The sequence below is a fragment of the Empidonax traillii genome, unplaced genomic scaffold (genome assembly GCF_003031625.1).
Source record: "Empidonax traillii isolate 1590-97213 ecotype Southwest subspecies unplaced genomic scaffold, ASM303162v1 scaffold1015:size517714, whole genome shotgun sequence".
Classification (NCBI taxonomy): domain Eukaryota; kingdom Metazoa; phylum Chordata; class Aves; order Passeriformes; family Tyrannidae; genus Empidonax; species Empidonax traillii.
Genome location: NW_020956208.1, coordinates 166,955 through 184,852, shown reverse-complemented (window position 1 = coordinate 184,852; position 17,898 = coordinate 166,955). Strand labels below are relative to the sequence as shown.

At 63.3% G+C, this 17,898-nt stretch overlaps 2 protein-coding genes across 7 annotated transcripts in view; both read right to left on the bottom strand.

The window, feature by feature from the left end:
- Positions 1 to 1,089, bottom strand: part of AATK (apoptosis associated tyrosine kinase) — a 22,077-nt gene extending 20,988 nt beyond the window's left edge. For all 3 annotated transcript variants that reach the window (XR_003573530.1, XM_027904133.1, XM_027904134.1), the window contains exon 1: positions 979 to 1,089. Coding sequence is in view for 2 of the 3 variants with exons in the window: in XM_027904133.1 (XP_027759934.1) it covers positions 979 to 1,063 (85 nt within the window). In the remaining variant the exon portion in view is untranslated. The remainder of the gene's footprint in view (positions 1 to 978) is intronic.
- A 4,064-nt stretch (positions 1,090 to 5,153) lies between these two features.
- On the bottom strand, positions 5,154 to 17,605 carry CEP131 (centrosomal protein 131). 4 transcript variants are annotated; one of them, XM_027904126.1, is made up of 27 exons: positions 17,564 to 17,605; positions 16,047 to 16,237; positions 15,311 to 15,396; positions 14,386 to 14,500; positions 14,158 to 14,276; positions 13,935 to 14,048; positions 13,668 to 13,835; positions 13,216 to 13,333; positions 12,335 to 12,451; positions 11,536 to 11,707; positions 11,314 to 11,414; positions 11,011 to 11,190; positions 10,471 to 10,665; positions 10,218 to 10,355; positions 9,707 to 9,832; positions 9,511 to 9,627; positions 8,544 to 8,573; positions 7,966 to 8,068; positions 7,603 to 7,804; positions 7,268 to 7,375; positions 7,026 to 7,143; positions 6,776 to 6,850; positions 6,547 to 6,689; positions 6,091 to 6,268; positions 5,823 to 5,965; positions 5,517 to 5,577; positions 5,154 to 5,418 (listed from the first exon to the last, which is right to left on the bottom strand). In XM_027904126.1, exons 2-27 carry the CDS (start codon positions 16,215 to 16,217, stop codon positions 5,350 to 5,352), a joined length of 3,267 nt encoding a protein of 1,088 aa, XP_027759927.1. In that variant the 5' UTR covers positions 16,218 to 16,237; positions 17,564 to 17,605; the 3' UTR covers positions 5,154 to 5,349. The 4 variants fall into 4 exon arrangements, with proteins under 4 accessions (XP_027759927.1, XP_027759928.1, XP_027759929.1 ...); XM_027904127.1 differs by having other exon boundaries at positions 10,471 to 10,662; XM_027904128.1 differs by lacking the exon at positions 8,544 to 8,573.
- Between the last annotated feature and the right edge of the window lie 293 nt (positions 17,606 to 17,898).

The window sequence follows — 17,898 nt, the reverse complement described above, 5'->3', positions numbered from 1 at the left end:
GCTTCTCCGCCTTCGCGGTGCCGGAGGAGGTGCCGAGAGCGGCGGGAGCCGCGGCACCATCGCTCGGTGCCGGACCCGACACGCGTTATCCCGGGCTGGTAAACAAAGGGCCGGAGCCGAGCGTCCGCCGGCCGCTCCCACGAGGGGTCCCGGTGCCCGCGCGGTGCCGGCCCCGCACCAGGAGGGACACGAGGCGGCTGCGAGGGGCGGGAGGCGGCGGTGAGGGGCGGCTGCGGCGGCTGCAGCCCCAAACACGCACCCGCAGTCGCCAGCCCCGCTCTGCTCCACGGCTGCAGCATCTTCCTGCAGCTGCGCCGCGGCCGGAACACGGCGCTTACATAACGCCTGCTCCCCAAAACGCCGCTGCCCTGCCCCGGCACCCCCCGAGCCCCGCCGGTCCCCCAACCCAGGGTGGGCACCCCCAGCCCCCCGGCTCCCCGGCCAGCGGCACCGCCAGGCGGTGGGGGCTCAGCCCCAGCTCCCTCTTCCTCCCTCTCACCATCACCATCCTCCCTGTTGTTATTATTCCGTTTCAATCCCGGAGATGCCTTCAGAGGCAACGCAGCCCCCGGATTCCTCCGCGCTCCAGCCCGGGAAACAAAATGCCGCCCGGCTGCGGCAGCGATCCCACCGCCCCGCCGCACCGGGGGGGTCCCACCGCCAAACCGGGATGTCCCGCTGCCACACCGGGATGTGCCACCGCCGCACCGCGATGTCCCAGCACCACACCGGGGTGTCCCACGGTGGCCAAGCACGGCGGGTCGGGAGCCCGTGCAGTGACATTCGCGGGGATGAGGGCGAGGGGATGCTCGGCTCGCGGTGCGGGGATGCCGCTTCCCGCAGCACCGGGCGGGCAGCCGGTGCGGGGCTGAGCCGAGCCGAGCCGAGCCGAGCGCGGTGCCGCGGGGAGCTGCCCGGGGGAGGCTCGGCGCGGGGCAGGGGGTGCGGGTCCGGCGGCCCCGGGGCTGCGGCACTTACCGGGGTCGAAGTGGGAGCTGAAGGCGAGGCTGGGGCTCAGGAAGGCGGCCGCCATGGCAGCGGCGGCGGCGGGGAAGCGGCCCATGGCGCGGCGGCGGCGGGAGCCCCACGGCCGCCGGCTGCCGCTGGCCCCGCGCTGGGCACGGCGGCGGCGGCGGCGGCGGCGGCGGCTCCTCCTCCATGGCGGCCCCGCGGCCCCGCGCCCCGTGCCCCGGGGAGGGGCTGCGCCGCCGCCGAGCAGCGGGACCGGGCGGGCGGGGGCGGCAGGTGGAGGAGCCGCAGCCCCGGGACCGCACCGGGACCCGCGTCCTCCCCTCCGGGATGCGCCGCCGCCGCCCCCGCGCGGTCCCGCCGGGATGGAGGGAGCCCGTGAGGACCCCCCGAACCGGGACGGGACCCCATCCCTGAGCGGGGGGCAGCCGCCACCCCGTAGCGGGGCCGAGACCCCCCGAGAGCAAAGCCAGGTCCCCCTAAGCAAGGCTGGGAGACTGCAGGGGCAGCCAACCCCCAGAGTGGGGATAGAATCCCCCTGCAGCAGGGCTGGGACCCCCAGTAGTGGAGGTGAGACCACTCGGAGCAGGGTCAGGAGCCCCCCAGGCAGGGAACTGCTCCCATACTGACCCATTGCAGGCACCACTGGCTTCCTGGGAGCAGCGATGGGACATGGGACAGGACCAGGGATGGAACATGGGACAGAACAGGCAGCTCTGCGCCCCAGCCAGCCCCTCAATCCCCAGCCAGCCCCTCCTCACACACATCCCCTGCTCCACATCTCTGCCCCAGCACTCCATCAGAGCCTCACCCTGCAGCCCCCCAGCCCCATCCTGAGGGGGGAGCGGAGCCCCCCCAACCGCCCCCAGCCAGGCCCATGGCACAGGGTCCCCTTTGTGCTGTGGGGCTGCCCCATGTGGGGCCACACGGTTCGGCCTCGTCTGCTCGACACCACAGCCCTGGCACATCGGAGTGTGCCCTGGAAACATGGGATGCTCCAAAACCTGACATTCCCGATTCCCATAGCAGGGGAACATCCCACAGCTTCACACACAGCCCCCAGCAGCTCCCAACCCAACCTGGCAAAGCTGCAGCCACAGCTGGTCACCAAACCCACCCGGGAGCCAGGCTGGACTTTCCTCCAGGGTCACGGTGGGACAGTCCTGTCCCATCCTGTCCCAAGCCATTCCCAGGACCCCCTGTCCGGACCCTTGGCCCACCCCATGGCAGGCTCAGCTTTGAGCACGGGGCTCACACATCCCCACCGTTGGTTTGAATATTTAAAGCCAAATTTTGCGTACACGATTAATTTTTTACAAGCCTTCAAGCCTGCACAGAACAGCACCACGCTGCACATGTCACGTTGCCACAAATAGACACAGGCCTGGAAAAATTACCGGCTGCTGGGAGAACAAACATGCTGGAGCCAGCTTCTGCCTTCTCCCGCGCCTCTGCATTTCTCTGCCGTGGAGCAGCTCTGACCCACACAGCCCTCAGGCCCCTCTGCCAGGGGGAGCAGGGCACTGCTGGCCCCCCATCACTCATTTTGGTGACCCCCCAGTGGGGAGGCTGGCACGGGCACCCCAGTGGCCCCCACCAGCCCCCCACCAGCTCCCTACTGGGTCCCTGATCCCTTCTGGGTGTGCAAAGGGCCACATTAGCACTCGTGGGACTCCCCTGAGCTCCACTATACACCCTCCCTGGCCCCAGAGCAGCCAAGCCAATGTGGCACCACCCCGGCATGGTGCCCAGCACCCTGGGGGGGGGATTTAGGCTCTCTTTGGGCTGGGGTGACACTGGCAGCCACTGGAACGGCCACAGTGCTGTGGGAGCGGGTGGCCACGTGCCACAGGGGCAGATTGCCCGGCCAGCCCTGCCCCATGTGCAGCACCAGCTGAGTCACATCCAGGTGGGATGCAGGGGGGGGCCGCTGTGCTGAGCCCACACCAGGCACCCAACTGCCCCCAGCATTCCAAAGACACGCCTCCAGTCCCAATGGGGGTGAGAGGACGGTGAGCTCAAGGCCTTCCCAGCACTGGGAAGGGACAGCATGAGCTTCAGAAAGCAGGGGGGGATGAAATCACCTGGCTGTCATGTTGGGGGTGACAGCCCTGGAACCCAGTGTCCCTTCCTGCCCGTGCCTGGGACAGGTTGGGATGGGATAGGGATGAAGACTGGGATGGGAATGAGGATGGGAGGGGGAGGAAGGTGAGGATGAGGGTGGGATGGGATAGGATGAAACGGGGATGAGAATGAGGATCAGGGAGGAATGGAGGTGAGGATGGGATGGGGAAAAGGACAAGGAGAGGAGTGGAATGGGGATGGCCCTGCGATAAGGATGGGATAGGGGGATGAGGATGGAGTGTGTGCCTACCCAGCTGTGCTGGGCCACCCTGCCTGCCATCCTTGTGAAGATCCAGGACCCTCAGCCAAGCTGGGACCCCGAGCACGGCAGCCCCACGCCTGGGCACCCTCCCTGCCCAGGTGACAGCCCCTGTAGCTCCATTTGACGTGTCCATGAGCAGCCTTGAGCCATGTCAGGGTCATCCAGATGCACCGCCTGCCCGTGCCCCTGACATCCACCTCCCAGACTGAGCAGTGCCACTGCCATCGCCCCAATTAGCAGGAGAGATTACAGATCCTTCCCAAGGGAAGATTACCCTGCTTGGATCCTGCCACTTGCTCCGGCTTCCTGGCTGATTTGTCTGGGGCTGTAGCTAATCCCCTGCGGGGCAGACACCAGCTTGAGCTGCGATCCCCGCGCGGCGGCTGCCAAAAGCCCCCTGTGCTCCTGACCTCCTTCCCGGCCCAGCGGCCTAATCCGGGGGATGGGGGGGAGAGGGGCTCCTTAACCGGGGATCAGAGCCTTAACCGGGGCTCCTTAACCGGGGATCAGAGCCTGCAGTGGCCGCATGGTCACTGCCAGCCTGGCTGAGCGCCCGCCGTGCCACGGCCCGGCAGGGACAGGGACAGGGACAGGGACAGGGACAGGGACAGGGACAGGGACAGGGACACGGCTCGTGCCATGTGGCCGGCGCTCCCGTGGGACCCCCGAGGGGCGGGAGGTGGGCGCCGGCGCAGGCACAGGCAGCCATCCGGTGAAAATCCGCATCCCCGTTATGCAACGGCGCTGATTTATTCATGCCTGAACCGGGCACTGGCCTAGAAATTAGCCCTGGCAATCCGGGGAGGGGCCGGAGCACACGGAGCTCCGGGGCAGTGGCGGGAGCAGGGCCGGGCACAGGGGACACCCTGGGACTGCTCACCCCACAGTGGCGATGCTGGACAGGGCTCCAGGTCCTACACCAGGCCCACAGCCCCCTGGATGAGCAGGGAAGGGGCTGAGCCCCCTTCTCCCACACCAAATTTCCCTGAGCAGGAGCTGCCAGCACAGGCTCAGGATGGCCCATGTGCAGGCCATCCAGGGGTGGAGGTCAGAAGCAGAGCTCAGGAAACTCCTTGGAAAAGCAACAACAGTGGGAAGAAGTGCTTTCCCAGGGTGAGTGTTCTATCCTGGCCCAACAGGCAGAGGGGAACAGAGACTGGCATGGCCACGGCTCTGCTGAACAGGACCCAGGCACCCACTGCCACTCGTGCCCCCAGACACCCACGTCAAGGGAGCAGGGATAAAGGGTTTCCATGGGCTGTCTTGGGATCACTGCCCTGGGAGCCGCAGCAGGAGCCCACCCCAGGATGAACACAGTGCCAGGAAGTGGCTGAGCTCCTCTGCAGCTTCCTGTGGTTCCATGTGACTATGGGGGCTCTGGCAGCGCTGCTGTGGGGCAGGGGGAGGCCCCAGCCAAGCACAGGAACATATGGGAAATATCCCAGGACTCTGGGAGGGACCAGGACCAGGACCAGGCTGTGGCTGAGCGGCTGCATATTCCCAGAGAGGAAACAGATGCCACCAGCCCAGCCCAGGAGTTTCCCGGCCCTGTCGGGCGTGCTGAGAGATTTGCAGGTAGCAGAGGCTGTGGGATCACATCCTGCCCTGGCTCTGCCTTCCTGCATCCTCCTGGATATTTCAGTTTAGAAGGGGAAGCAAGGCACAGAGCAGGGCACCAGGCACCCTCGGAGCAAGGGATGGTCTCGGGGTGCAGGAGTCGGGTAGGGAGGGTAGGAGCGGGCACAGACCTTGCAGAAGAGCCAGCCCTGGCAATGACATGCACAGTTACAGAACCAGCTGTAGAAACCAGCACAGATTTATTGTCAGAACAAAACTCCTAAACATCTAAAGGCCACCAAGTGTCCTGGCATGGTCATGGCACCAGGACTGGGCTGTGGAGAACGAGGGCTGAGGGAGGGGAGAGCCTGAGCCCGACCCCAGCCCCCAGCAGCCCCACGGAGCACCCCGGCCCCGCTCCCTGCCCGGCAGGACGGTCACTCCGTGGCCAGCTGCCTCTGCTGCTCCAGGAGGGACTCCAGCAGGTTGGCTCTCTGCATGGCTGCCTGCAAGGGAGCACATGGGGGGAGCTCACAGTGCCCAGCAGGGTCAGAGCCAGGGGCAGGGTCAGAGCCAGGGGCAGGGGCAGGGCTGCCCCACTCACCTCGTACTGCTTCCGCAGGCTGCTCACGCTCTCCTCCTTCCTCTGCACCGCTGACTTCACCCTGCATGGACAGCGGGATGAGGACCCCGACCCCGGAGCCCAGCCCCAAACACCGGGCTGGGCCCTGCCCAGGGGGTGATTTCAGTCCTGGGGAGTTCAGCCCCTCTCCCCCATCACAGGTCTTGTGTGTGCCACGGCACAGCCCTCAGGAGCTGACAGTGATCCTGGCCAGGGCTCCTGCCAGGGAGGGATGCAGATGGAGCTGCACTCCCTTAGCCCTGCTCTGCTCCACCCAGGCTCCCTCACCTCCTGTGAACCTCCTCCAGCTCCCGGTCCTTCTCCCGCACCAGCCTGTCCAGCTCCAGGCGCTGCCGGGCCCTCAGCTCCGCCATCTCCGCCTTCAGCTGCGCGTTCTCCTCCTCCATCCCCACCAGCTTGTCCACGAATTCCTGCAGGATCCTCTTGGTCAGGCCGCTGTGCTCCTGGGCCAGCCGGTCCTGCACCGGCATCCAGGCACAGGGCAGAGGGGTGGGAGATGGAGCCAGGCAGGGCCCAGGCTCTGCTCCTCTCCCACCTTCCGGATCTCCTCCACCTCCTGCTCCTTGTGCTTCAGCAGGCCCTGCAGACGGATGCTGTCCCCTTCCAGCTCGGCCAGCCGCCCCTTCAGCTCGTTGCAGCGCTCCTGCAGCTTCCGCTCCGACCGCTCCAGCTCCTGCAGCTCCACCTCATACTTGTCCCGGATCCTCTTGATCCTATCGGGAGGAAGGTCAACCAGTCTGGATCATCCCAGCACTACAGGGGTCATCACAGCCCTATCAGTGCTGCAGGAGGGACCAGGGCACAGCAGCAAGGGGGATCTGCCCCACGGGAGACCAGGGCTGTTTGCTGAGGTAAGAGGCAAACTTCATCCCTGCAATCCACTCCTCTCCCTCCAGCTGCTCCAGAGCTCGCTGGAGGGAGGTGCAGGGGACAGGGAAACAGGACCAGCCTGCTGAGGACCTGGCACCTCCCTCCTCCCTCTCCCCCTCACCTGTTCTCCGCTGCCCTCTCACACTCCTCCTTGGCCAAGGATGTGTCGGCCTCCAGGCGCTGGATCACCAGTTCGATCTCTTTGTCCCTCTCCTTCCTCATTTCCTCCCGCAGCTCCCGCTCCCGGGAGAGCAGCCAGGCTTCCTGGGGATAGAGATGGAAAACGTGGCCTCAATCCCTTTCAGAGCCCACAGGTGGCACCTCTGGACAAGGACAGCTCTTGCCATTACCTCCTTCTTCACGTAGTTGGCCTCCCAGGCCTGCTTCTCCATCTCCAGCTGGTCCTTCAGCACCTTCAATTCTGCCTGTAAGAAGACAGGAGAACAACAGCTCAGCCCTGGCAGCATCCCACACCAGCTGGGAGCAGCCCCTGACACTGCAGTACAGGGCTCCATGGTACCAACGCACACCAAGGATGGTGGGATGGTGCCAGCACCCAAAAACAGCCACTCAGAGCCCAGAGGTGAGGGGAAACCAGACCTGGTGCCGCCTCTCCTGCTCCTCCCTGTCCTTGGCGTTCTCCTCCCGCAGTGCCCGGGTGAGGGCCGAGCTGTTGGCCTCCAGCTGCCGCCGCAGCTCCTCCACCTCCGCACGCTGCCTGCACAGACACAGCTCCCAGCGTCCACACCAGCACTGGCCCTCTGGCCATGGGAGCCTGACCCAGGGAGCCCATCCCCACAGCTCCAGGGGTGCCCCCAGCCCTGAGCCCCCAGCACGCTCACCTGGCCGCTTGCTGGCTCAGCCGCTCCTTCTCCTCGGCCACCTCGGCGTAGAGCCGGCGCCGCTGCTGCTCCAGCACCTGCTCCTCCTGCTCCAGCTGCTGCTCACACCTGAGGGCAGAGGCACCTCAGGGATGTGCCTTCCTGCCGCCTCTCCGCCCTGCCCCATCCCATCCCATCCCCTCCATGAGGCTGCTCCATGGAGGATGCTCCCGGCTCGGTGTCATCCCCCACCTGGGCTTGTGGGAAGGGGCTGCTCCCCGTGGAGCTGCGAATATTGGGAACCCAGCAGCAGATCGGTGCTGGACACTGCCCCAGAGCCATGACCCCCAACCCACCGCTGCCGGGCCAGCTCGCGCTCCCGCTGGCTCTGCTCCTCCTTCTGCCGCTCCAGCAGCCCCCGCAGCTCCTCCGCCTGCCGCCCGTAGCGCTGGGCCGCCCGCTCGTCCGACTGCAGCAGCTCGGCCTCGTGCAGCAGCTTCAGCTTCCGGATGTCCTCGCGGTGCTTGGCCATGAGCTTCTGGATCTCCGGCTCCAGCCCTGGCACAGCAGGAAGGGCAGTCACGGCTCGGCCCTGGGGCTGCCTGGATCCCAGCCCTGGGGGCTGCCTGAGGAACACTTCTCAACCCCTCCTGGACCAGCCCAGACCTGACCCCAGCACCGTCCTCGCTCCAGCCGCTGCTGAGGGAACCTGCCCGTACCTTTCACGGTGATTTCTTTGATCTTCTTGGTCTTCTCCTCGATCCACTTCTCCCGTCGGACTTTCTCGGTTGCACTCATCAGTTCCTTCAGTTTCTTAATCTCCTGTTTGGAAGCAAAGGGGAAAAGTTTCGAGAGAAGCTGGGAGAGAAAACCCCCAGGAGCCTGGAAGCTGGGCTGTTGGGAAGGAAGCTGCAGGGAAGAGCAGAGGGCCAGGGCTGCACAAGGACAATCACACAGCCCCGGCCAGGTGTGTTCACCTAGCCCAGAGAACCGGCCACACACTCTCCCAGTGCATTCCCCTCTCTCCAGTGGGATGGTGGGAAGAGTAAAACCCTTAGGAAAACGCTCACTGGCCAAGAGATGAGAGCAGGAGGTGGAGAGGAGAGGGGAGCCGGGGGCTGCCGAGGGTCTCTGCATGCAGGGCAGCCCATCTGTCCCTGTGTGGTGGCGCTTCCCTCTCCAGCCTTCCCTCTCCCTGCCACGGAAGACCCTTTGGCAAGGGCTGGAGCAGGGCTGGAGCAGGTCAGGGCACGAGAGCAGAGGGTAGGGCACAGAACAGAGCAAAGACCATGTTTACCTCACAAAAGGGGCCCAAAGTGCGCCAGACCTGGGGAGAAAGAAAGGAGGGGATGGAGAGAGAAGGGGAATCATGGGGGAGAGGAGAGAGGCAAATCCACACCGCCGTGTCTGTGGGATCCATGGGCAGGGCAGAGGTGGGCAGGGATCTGTGGGGGTGAGGAGAGGCACAGCCCAATGGGCAGGGCCAGGACAGCCCTGTCTGAGTATGTTTGGGTGCTGGGCAGGGCAACAGCCCAGAGAAACCCACCCAGGTCTCTTCCTGTTGCTGACACACCTCATGTTCCACTCTAGTCCTATTCCATTCAGCTGTAAGAGCACCCCTGCTCCTGGCAGGGTGGCTGGAAGGCACCCAGATCCAGTGGATACAGGTACAAATTCCTCCATGGCATCGGGTTTGTGCCAGTGCTGGTTTTAACCAAAAAGGGATGGAGAATCCTTACACAGCCAAAGCACAACCCACTGGTCACCTCCAGTCTGGGAGAGCTCTGCCCACAGCAGGGTCATGGAAATCACAGAATGGTTTGGGTTGGAAGGGATCTTAAAGTTTATCCACTCCCACTCCCTGCTGTGGGCAGGAACACCCTCTTCTATCCCAGATAGCTCAGAGCTTCATCCAACCTGGTGTTGGACGCTTCCAGGGATGGGGCAGCCACAGCTTCTCTGGGCAACCTGTGCCAGATGTTGTGCAAAGGGTCTCTCCAGGCACAGCCTGGGAGTGAATGCTGTCCCTTGGTCAGTGCCACGCTCCTGGTCAGCAGAGGACAGGAGCCTCTTGGGGAGGCAGGACAAAGCTTTGTGGTGACAGGGACCTTCTGTGCACAGGAAAGGGCTCCTTGGCGTGACCAGGCCCCACCACGGTGACAGAGACCAAACTGCTCTGGGCAGAGTCCCCGTTGGAGCCAAACCAACCAGCTCTCCCTCAGCACCAGCGCACACATGTCCCCTCCCCTTCCCTGTCCCCTCACCAGCTCGTGCTGCTCCTGCATCTGGCTGATCTTCTGGCTGTACTTTTGGTCCACTTGTTTCAGCTCCACCACCACGGCCTCACACTTCTCACTCAGCACCTTCTTGTCATCGAGGAGCTGGGCAGGGCGAGGACAGGGCATCAGGAGGGTGCAGCCACCCCAGCCCCTGCCTCCAGAAGCCGGGCTGAGGCATTACCTGGTCGATGAAGGCCAGGTGCCTCTGGATAGCTGCCTCATACTGCTCCCTCTGCAGCTTGAGCTGGTGGCTCAGCTCCTGCTCGGTCTGTTTGACGTGTCGGTCGGTCAGTTCCCGCTGCTGAGTCTGTGGGGGGCAGGGAGGAAACAGCCACCAGACATTAGAGGGAAGAGTGACACCATTCCCAGCACATGTACAGGGAATAACTGTACTGTTTTGGAGGCACTGACGGGCCAGGGCAAGGACAGACAGAGGCAAACAAACCCCTGGTGCTCACACCTCCCACCCCTGTCAGCAGGAACATCCAGACCCCTGTGGGACGGAGGAGAAGGGAGTTCAGTCCAGGTCCTGACTAGAAGATCTTTAAGGTCCCTTCCAACCCAAACCACTCCGTGATTCTACGAAATCAAGGGATAGTCCTGCTCAGAGCCCTGATCATGTGCTTCAAAGCCCCAGCCCCAAGAAGGCCCTGTGAGGCTCCTGGCCCTGGCTGCCCAGCAGGCTGACCCACCAGGGCTGTCTGCAGCAGGCTGATGGCTCGCTTCTTCTCCTCCACTTCCAGCTTCAGCCTCATCATGGAGCTCGTCACCTCCGTGGCAACAGCCGACACCTGCTCCACGTGAGCCAGCTCCTCTTCCAAGAGGAAGCTCTGCCACAGCAGAAAAAACGTGACTAAAAGGTGGTGGAACCACCCAGAAGGAGGACAGGGAGACGGGGGGTGACTCCCACCAGGGTCCCACCACCTCCCCAGCACAAGGACTCACCTCCCGCTGTGTGGCCGAGGCAGCCGACCTGGGCCTCTCCTGTTCTGACCTCTCCATCTCATCCAGGAAGCTGATGATGCTTTGGAGTTTGGCCTCCGAGAGCAGGGCCCCGTCCTCAGGGACCCCCGGCGAGTGGTTCAGCTTCCCAAACTTCTCCAGGTTATCAGCAGTCAGGGAGTTGGAGGTGGGCTCCTGCTGGGAATTCATCATGGTGAATGAGCACCCAGAGGAAAGCTCAGAGAAGGGGTGCTGGCTCTTCTCTCCATGGCTGGAGCCCAGTCCTCCCACTGTGCCCCAGTAACCAGCCTCAGCCTCAGCTAACCCTGCTCCCACAACAGCCCTTGATGTTCCTTGTGGATTCCCAAGCCCCGGCTGCACCAAACAAATCCTCCACCTCCAGACTCGCTCCTTCACCTCCAAACTCCTCCATCAGCCCTTCTAAGCTCCCCCACCACCCTCCCCAGCGGTGACCCAGCTGTTTCTCACCGGGTAGCTGTTGCTGTCTGAGGCTGGACACCCCCCGCTCCTCCCTCAGCTCACCCTGTCCATCCAGGCGTGTCTGTCCTTCTTGAGTTTGGGCGGGGGCAGCAGCTCGGGCTCCTCCTCCAGCAGCCGGAGCGTGTCCAGCAGCTCATTGAGTGTGACCTTGGATGGGGCTCTGCTGCCAGGGGTCACCGCTGTCTCCAGGTCCTCGTTACCTGTCTCTCTGGAGCTCACATCCTATGGGAGAGCACGCCTTGCAGTCAGAGTTTTCTGGATCTCCCCAGAAGCCAGCAAAGGCTCCAAAGGCACCCTGGCAGAGCAGCCGGTGCCAGGAGCCCCAGGGGGCACAGCCAGACCCACCTGCAGCTTGTCCTCTGCCCCGGGGTCCTGTGAGGGCACGGAGCCAAGGGCTGTGAGGCCACTTCCTTCCGGATCCACAGCTGCCAGGTGGGAATTGGGCTCTGCAGGACCAGGCTGTTGTCAGGCACTCGCCACAACCAGCCCCTGGGAAGCAGCTCTCTGGAGCAAAGAGCTCCTTCCCCCTCACTCCCAGAGCCTTGGGGATGTGCCAGAGGGACTCACCGGCGTTGTTGGCTTTGGTGAGGCTGCCGGCCGGGCTGCCGTTCCTGGTCGAGGCAGGTTTGGCACCAGGCTTCTTCTTGGGCACCCTCCTGCTCTCCTTCGCCAGCACCAGCTCTTCTTGTGCCAAGCACTTCGTCTCCAAGGCCTTTTGGGCCCTTTTCTGGTGCAGCTCCTGCAGGGACAGAGGAGCCATGGGTGTCCTGAAGATTTGGGAAGGCACAAGCATGTGTTTGCAAGGCTGTGGCAGCGTTTTGCCATCCTCCAGCTGCTCACTGCTGTGTCCCCCCCAGTAACCCCCCCCGACAGAACATGATTCCAATTAAGGCAAAGAGAATTTGGGGTTTAAAACATCTCCAGCTCTACTGCCAGCTCCCTGCAGCCTGTGCCAGCCCCATCTGCACCACCAGCTGCAAGAACAGGGTGACAATGACGTATTGCTTCCTGCCAAGGGGCACGGAGGGGAGCTTGGCTCCTGAGGAGAGTCCTGTTCCTAAGGCGTGCACGTCCTCGGCCACTCCAAGGAGCTTGAAGTCTCCCTGTCTCAACATGGTCACCATTTTCCTGAGAACTAGATGGAAACCAGCACTGCCTTCACAAGCTCGGGTTGAGCTGCCAAGGCTTGGCAGGAGCACAGCAGGAAACTGCTCTGTGGCACCTCCGTCTCCGGAGGGAGCGTTCCATTTCCAGGGCTGGCTCTGATCCTGCCTCATGCCAAGGCCCTGGAGATGCACAGAGGCCTCGTCAGATGCTGCCAACAAACAGAGGTGCACAGGCCACGAGGGGCTCGCCCTGTGCCCACCTGGATGGCCGTGCGCCGCGCCAGGCGCGCCTTCTCCTCTCGGATCTTCCGCCGTTCCTCGTCCTTCCTCTCCTGCAGATCCAGGATATTCCCCTCCTCCATCCGCTGCTGCCTTTCCTTCCAGAGAGGAGGGTCAAAAATGTTAGGGAGAGCTCTTCACCACTCACCACTGAGAAGTGGGAGGGGGCACCCACACCTGAGGTCACCCCCCATCCAGGTCCTCCATCCTCCCGACCTGCCCTCTGTGCAGGTGAGGAGCCCTCGGAACAGTCTGCTTTGGAGCAGCTCACTTTCTTTAAATACTCAGTGCAATTATTATTATTATGTCATCTGGGTCTGCAACCACCGAGGAGATGAGCCTTAAAAATAGACTCTCACACGCCAGAGAGACGGAGCTTTTCGTTATTGGGATAAATAATTGAACAAAGAAACACAAATAGCTGCAGTGCCGTGTCAGTCTAATGAGCCATCTCGTTAGGGATTCATTAGGATGAGCTCAGACGGGGCATTCCCAATCCAGACCATCGGAATTCAGGGAGATTTGTGCTGCTCCTGCTCCCACATAGGGGGCTGGGGGAACAGAGCTGTGTGGTGCTGAGCCCCTGGGCCTGAGTTCCTGCTGGAAGCAAAGCCAGGCTTTCCCTGGACACAGCCAGTACAGCCCTGTGGAGACAGGATCCTCCCTGGCTCTCTGGACCACGAGGGACTGACTGGATGCAAAGCCAAACCCCGCTCGACTCCCCCAGCCCTGGTCTGGTCACTAAAAGGGACCCAAATTCCCCACTGACGTGGCAAGTGGGACAGGAGCGATAGAGGGGTCTGGGCTACAGGGCACAGGACAGGACCGACCCCCTTTTGGAAGCCACCAGGACAGGACCCACCTCCCTCTTGGCGGCCATCAGGCGCCCCAGAGCCGCTGCTGCCGTCCTGTGCCGCTGCGCGTGCCGGCGGTACCAGCGCTGGATGGTGACAGCAGCCAGGTTCACCTGCTGGATGAACCTGTGGGGACAGGGAGGCAGGGTTAGCACGGCCCCAGGGCCTCCCTGGGCAGCACCGACCCCTCTGGCCACAGCAGAGCAAAGGTGGCTCGTCCACAGCACCAGGACTTCTGTCCCCTCACCCCCCAAATCAACAAGGCCTTTTCCCAGACTGACTTTTAGGGTGGGAGGAACTGTGCCTTTGATGACACCCCAAAGCACAGAGCCAAGGCACAGGGAGGGTGAATCAGTTGCTAAGAGGGGCCCTCCCTCAGTCTGAAGGCCCGCTGGATGAGAACAAGCTCCACTGGAGCTCCTCACACGGCCTGGCACCGTCCTCCCGCCTCTCCTCTCACCTCTCAGCCTCCTCCTCAGTCACCTCCCTCCTCCTGGGAGTGCTGCTGCTGCTGCTGCTGCTGTTGTTGTTGCGGGTCATGATGTTGTTGCTGGAGAAATTCTTCTGAGACTTCACAAAGCTGCCGCCGCCTTCGCTGTCCTCGTTCGAGGTGGCTTTCACGACGTTGCTGGGACAGAAGGGGAGGCTGCTCAGCCCCATCCTGTGCCACCCGGACACACGGCCCCAGGGCCAGCCTGGCACCGAGCCAGGACCCCACCACACTCACTTGAGGGAACTGGGAGCCTGGTTGGAGCTCTTGGGTGCGGGGCCCTTCTCGGCCGTGGAGTAGTTGTTGTGCACCATGGTGGTGACGCAGTTGCCCATCGCGCCCTTGTTGCTCCTTGTGTGGAGAGAAGAGAAGAGGAGCGTCAGGACCAGCCCCCTCCCCTCTCCAGGTGCTTTCCCAGGGCAGTTCCTCCCACCCCCAGCCCCAGCAGCCCCTCTCCCACCTGTTGTTGGCAGTGAAGTTGGCAGCCAGCAGCACAGTGGCCTCCTTCCTCCTCATGCCCGAGGGTGGCTCCAGGCCGTGGGAGCTGGAGGGGCCCGGGAATGCCCGGGGCTGGTCATCCTGCCATGGAGTCAGCAGGAATTAGTGCCAGCAAGCACCAAACCCACCTCCTCAAACACCCCCAGGAGCACAGAGCCAACCAAGCCCACCCTGAGCCCGCTGTCCTCACCAGGATGTTCCACGTGGTTTTCTTTTCTGGGGAAGTTTTGCTCAGACTTGCCAGTTTCTTTCTTCCTCCTGCACCGCTCTCAAAGAAGGCCAGGAAGTCTCCTGTCTGCTCCGAGCTTTAGTCAGACCCAGGGAAGGCAGAGAGGAGAGAACAGGGGTTTGGGATAATTCACAGCCACAGGACACACTCTGACTGTGCAGGGCACTTGGATGCACTCCAGTGTGACATGGGGGAGCAAAAGGGTTGGCGAATCCCTACATGGCCAAACATATCTATGAATGACTCATTTTTACACAGAGCTTTGAGCTCCAGGGTGGTGTGCAGTGATAGGGATGAGCACAGACCAACAGGAGAACAGAAAATCCCAGTTCAGAGGGCACCGGGGACAGAGGGAAAACTTTTGTCTCCTCATACAGCCTGGAGAATCCATGAGGGGCTGTTGGAATAGAACAGTGCCTTCCCTTGGAATTAATGGAGTGGCTTTTGCGACAGACACAGAAACATAATTTCCCAAAATAGAAATCCTTCCCTGGGAGGGTGGGCAGGCCCTGGCACAGGTTGCCCAGAGAAGCTGTGGCTGCCCCTGGATCCCTGGAAGTGCCCAAGGCCAGGTTGGACAGGGCTTGGAGCACCCTGGGCTGGTGGAAGGTGTCCCTGCCCATGGCACAGGGTGGGACTGGAGCTTTAAGGTCCCTTCCAACCCAAACCATTCCATGATTCTGCTGAAATCCTAAACAGGGGACCTCCCTTCCAAAAAACCAACCAAATAAAGCCCAGACCTCGGTTTTCCAAAGCCAGGTTTAGGGTGCCTTGGATGTGCACGATGGAGCTCCATGCACATTTTGGAAAGGCTCTGGCTCCCCCACAGACCCAGGGAGGTCACACCCCCAGGACAGACAGACACACATCCCTGGCTGGGCTGTACCTGTGTGTGCTGTTCACCCGCTGGTTCACCTGGGTGGTGCTGTTGGACCTGCGCAGGTTGTTCATCGCCCGGGACCCCGCATCCTCCTGCGGAGCACAGGGAGCAATCCAGCAGCTGTGCTCAGGAGCAGCATGGCCAGGCTCCCTGGCAAGTCAGGCAGCCCAAAATAGGCAGTGGTGTTCCCCTCACCCCCCTCACACAGCCTGGACACGGAGCTCCCGCTCTCCCAGGGCTGCCAAGCTCTCCTTGAGGAGCGGGCAATGACACCTCGCTCTGGCGCTGCTGAGCCAGCAGGAACACGTTCCTTAGCACAAGCTCCCAGGAACCAGGGCACGGGAATGCTGCCAAGGGATTACTCAGCACAGAGCGCAGACTCCTCGCTGCTGGAACCCCACAGAGCCCAGCAAGTACCTGGGGCTCGTTCCCTCTGTGGAAGCCTCGCTCAGCGAGGCCCCGGCAAAGCAGGAACAGGGTGCTCAGCGAGGGGCAGGGTGGGCCTGAAATCCCAGCAGGAGCTTGCAAGAAACGAGGAGTGTCCAGATGGAAACTGGTGCAGGAAGGCAAAGAGAAGGGAGAACGGGGCAGCCTGATGCTCCCTGGGTGCTTTTGTGCCCATTGGAAAGCCCTGCACACAGACCATGAGCCAGGCAGGTGGTGGGGGAACCACACCGAGACACATCCCAGGCACACCCTCCCTGCCCCTGGCAGGGGGTGGGGATGAAGCACTGGGGCTCACCAGAGCGTTCCTCTTGGGTTTGCCATCGGCGGTGACGGACACGGAGCGCGCCACGAGCCTGGCGGGGGAGGCGCTGCCGGGGCGGCGGGACAGCGGGGCTGGCAGTCCCGTCAGCACTAGGTCGGCGACACCAGAGCCCTGCACGGAGGAGCAGCTGCGGGTGCTCTTCATGCTGGATCAGAGGAGGGGCCCTGCAAGCACAGAGCGGAGGATGAAGGCACAGAGCACGCGGGGGCTGCAGCTCCCGCAAACACCGGCACACCGAGCTGGGACCGCTCCCACACAGGACGGGCCTGGAGAGGCTCCAGGTGAACCCCTCAGTGCCTTCACCCCACACTCCCACTGTCCCATGTCCTGCTGACCCATTTATGGGCCGGGATCCCAGCACAGGACAACGGGAGAGAAGAAAAGCCCCATCCAGGCTCTTCCACCCCACACACACCAGGGCTGCCAGGGGAGCACATGGGGGGGTTCAGCCCAACCTGCACCAGGCAGAGACACAGAGGAACCACCGGGGCAGATCCCAGGGATGCTCCCCCCACCCAGTGCTCCCAGTCCCTGCCAATCCCTTCAGAGGTGCCCGTGCCCTGCAGGGGGGCACAGGGAGGGCTGGACCCCCTCCCAGCTCAGGAGGCAGCACATCCCCCTCCCTCTTCCCCTCTACATCCCCCAGCCCCAGCGCTGAGCCAGAAGCTGCCACTGTTCCAGGCAAACACCACATCACTTTATTTCATTGTATTTATTACCCAAACTGCCCCCAAACTCTAAACTCCCTCTCCCGGCAGCCCTGGATTTCCCTCCTCCAGGCTCCACCACAGCTCTTGGCAATGCCTCAGGCTCCACAACACAGAGAAACAAACTGCTCTCATGGAAACCACCGGGCTCCCAGGGGGAAAACACGGCTCAGGCGCAGAGCCCAGGCCCAGCACACCCACCCAGAGCCCCCCGGGCTCCCAGGCCAGACCCCCAAGCCCCTGAGGCCCAGACCCCTCAGGCCTGAAGACCCAGGCCCCACATGCCCCCCCCTCAGGACCCAGGTACAAGCCCTGGTCCCTAAGTTCCCAAATCCCCGATCCCCTCAGGATCACCTTGGTCCCAAGCCCAGGCCTCTCAGCTCCCTGACCTCCCCAAGATCCCCCACTCCCAAGGCCCAGGGCCCCCCAGGAGCCCATCCCAGCTCACAGAGTCCGAGCCAAAGCTTCCAATAGATCCAACCCCCTGGGACAACCGAGGCCTGGACCGCTTCCTGGGATCCCAGAACACCCAGCCCCGGCCCCCCACGGCTCCCCCTTCCATATCCCCAGAGCCCTCCCAGGAGCCCGCAGGACACGCAGCCCCAAAGCCCCAGACCACCAAGAGACCCCCAAATTCCACGTCCCCAAACTCCGAACCCCCGCGGGCCCCAGGCCCCTCCAGGCCCCTCCAACTCCCAACCCCTCAGACCCCAGTCCAGGCCCGCATCCCTCCAAGCCCCCCAGCCCCATCCCGACACGCCGACAGGGATGGGCTACACGCACCCACAGGCGGACGAGCCCCGCGGGGCCGATGTACAGGGCGAGGCCGGGGATGAGGCCGGGGGTCAGGCCGGGGGTCAGGCCGGGGCCGTGTCCCTGTCCCGGCCCCCGCGGGCCCCCCGGGCCGCCATTAACCCCCAGCCCCTCACCCACGGCCGCGTCCGGCCACGCCCACGCGGCTGTGCCCTCGGCCAGCGACCAATGGGGAGGGAGCAGCGGGGCGGACAAAGAGACGTGATTGGCTGAGGTGGGGAAGGGGGAGGGAGATTGGAGATAGGCGGGGTCTGCAAAGGGGGCGGAGCTTGGGGAAGAACCCAGTGAAGGGGGAGAAGGGCGGG

What these genes read in the sequence shown, in the direction of transcription:
- CEP131 (XM_027904126.1), bottom strand. Translation starts at nt 16,217, where the DNA reads ATGAAGAGCACCCGCAGCTGCTCCTCCGTGCAGGGCTCTGGTGTCGCC. An exon ending in GGGCAGAGGACAAGCTGCAG is followed by an intron (nt 11,191 to 11,313) that starts GTGGGTCTGGCT and finishes GCTCTCCCATAG; the next exon opens with GATGTGAGCTCCAGAGAGAC. An exon ending in GAGAGGGCAGCGGAGAACAG is followed by an intron (nt 6,269 to 6,546) that starts GTGAGGGGGAGA and finishes TCCTCCCGATAG; the next exon opens with GATCAAGAGGATCCGGGACA.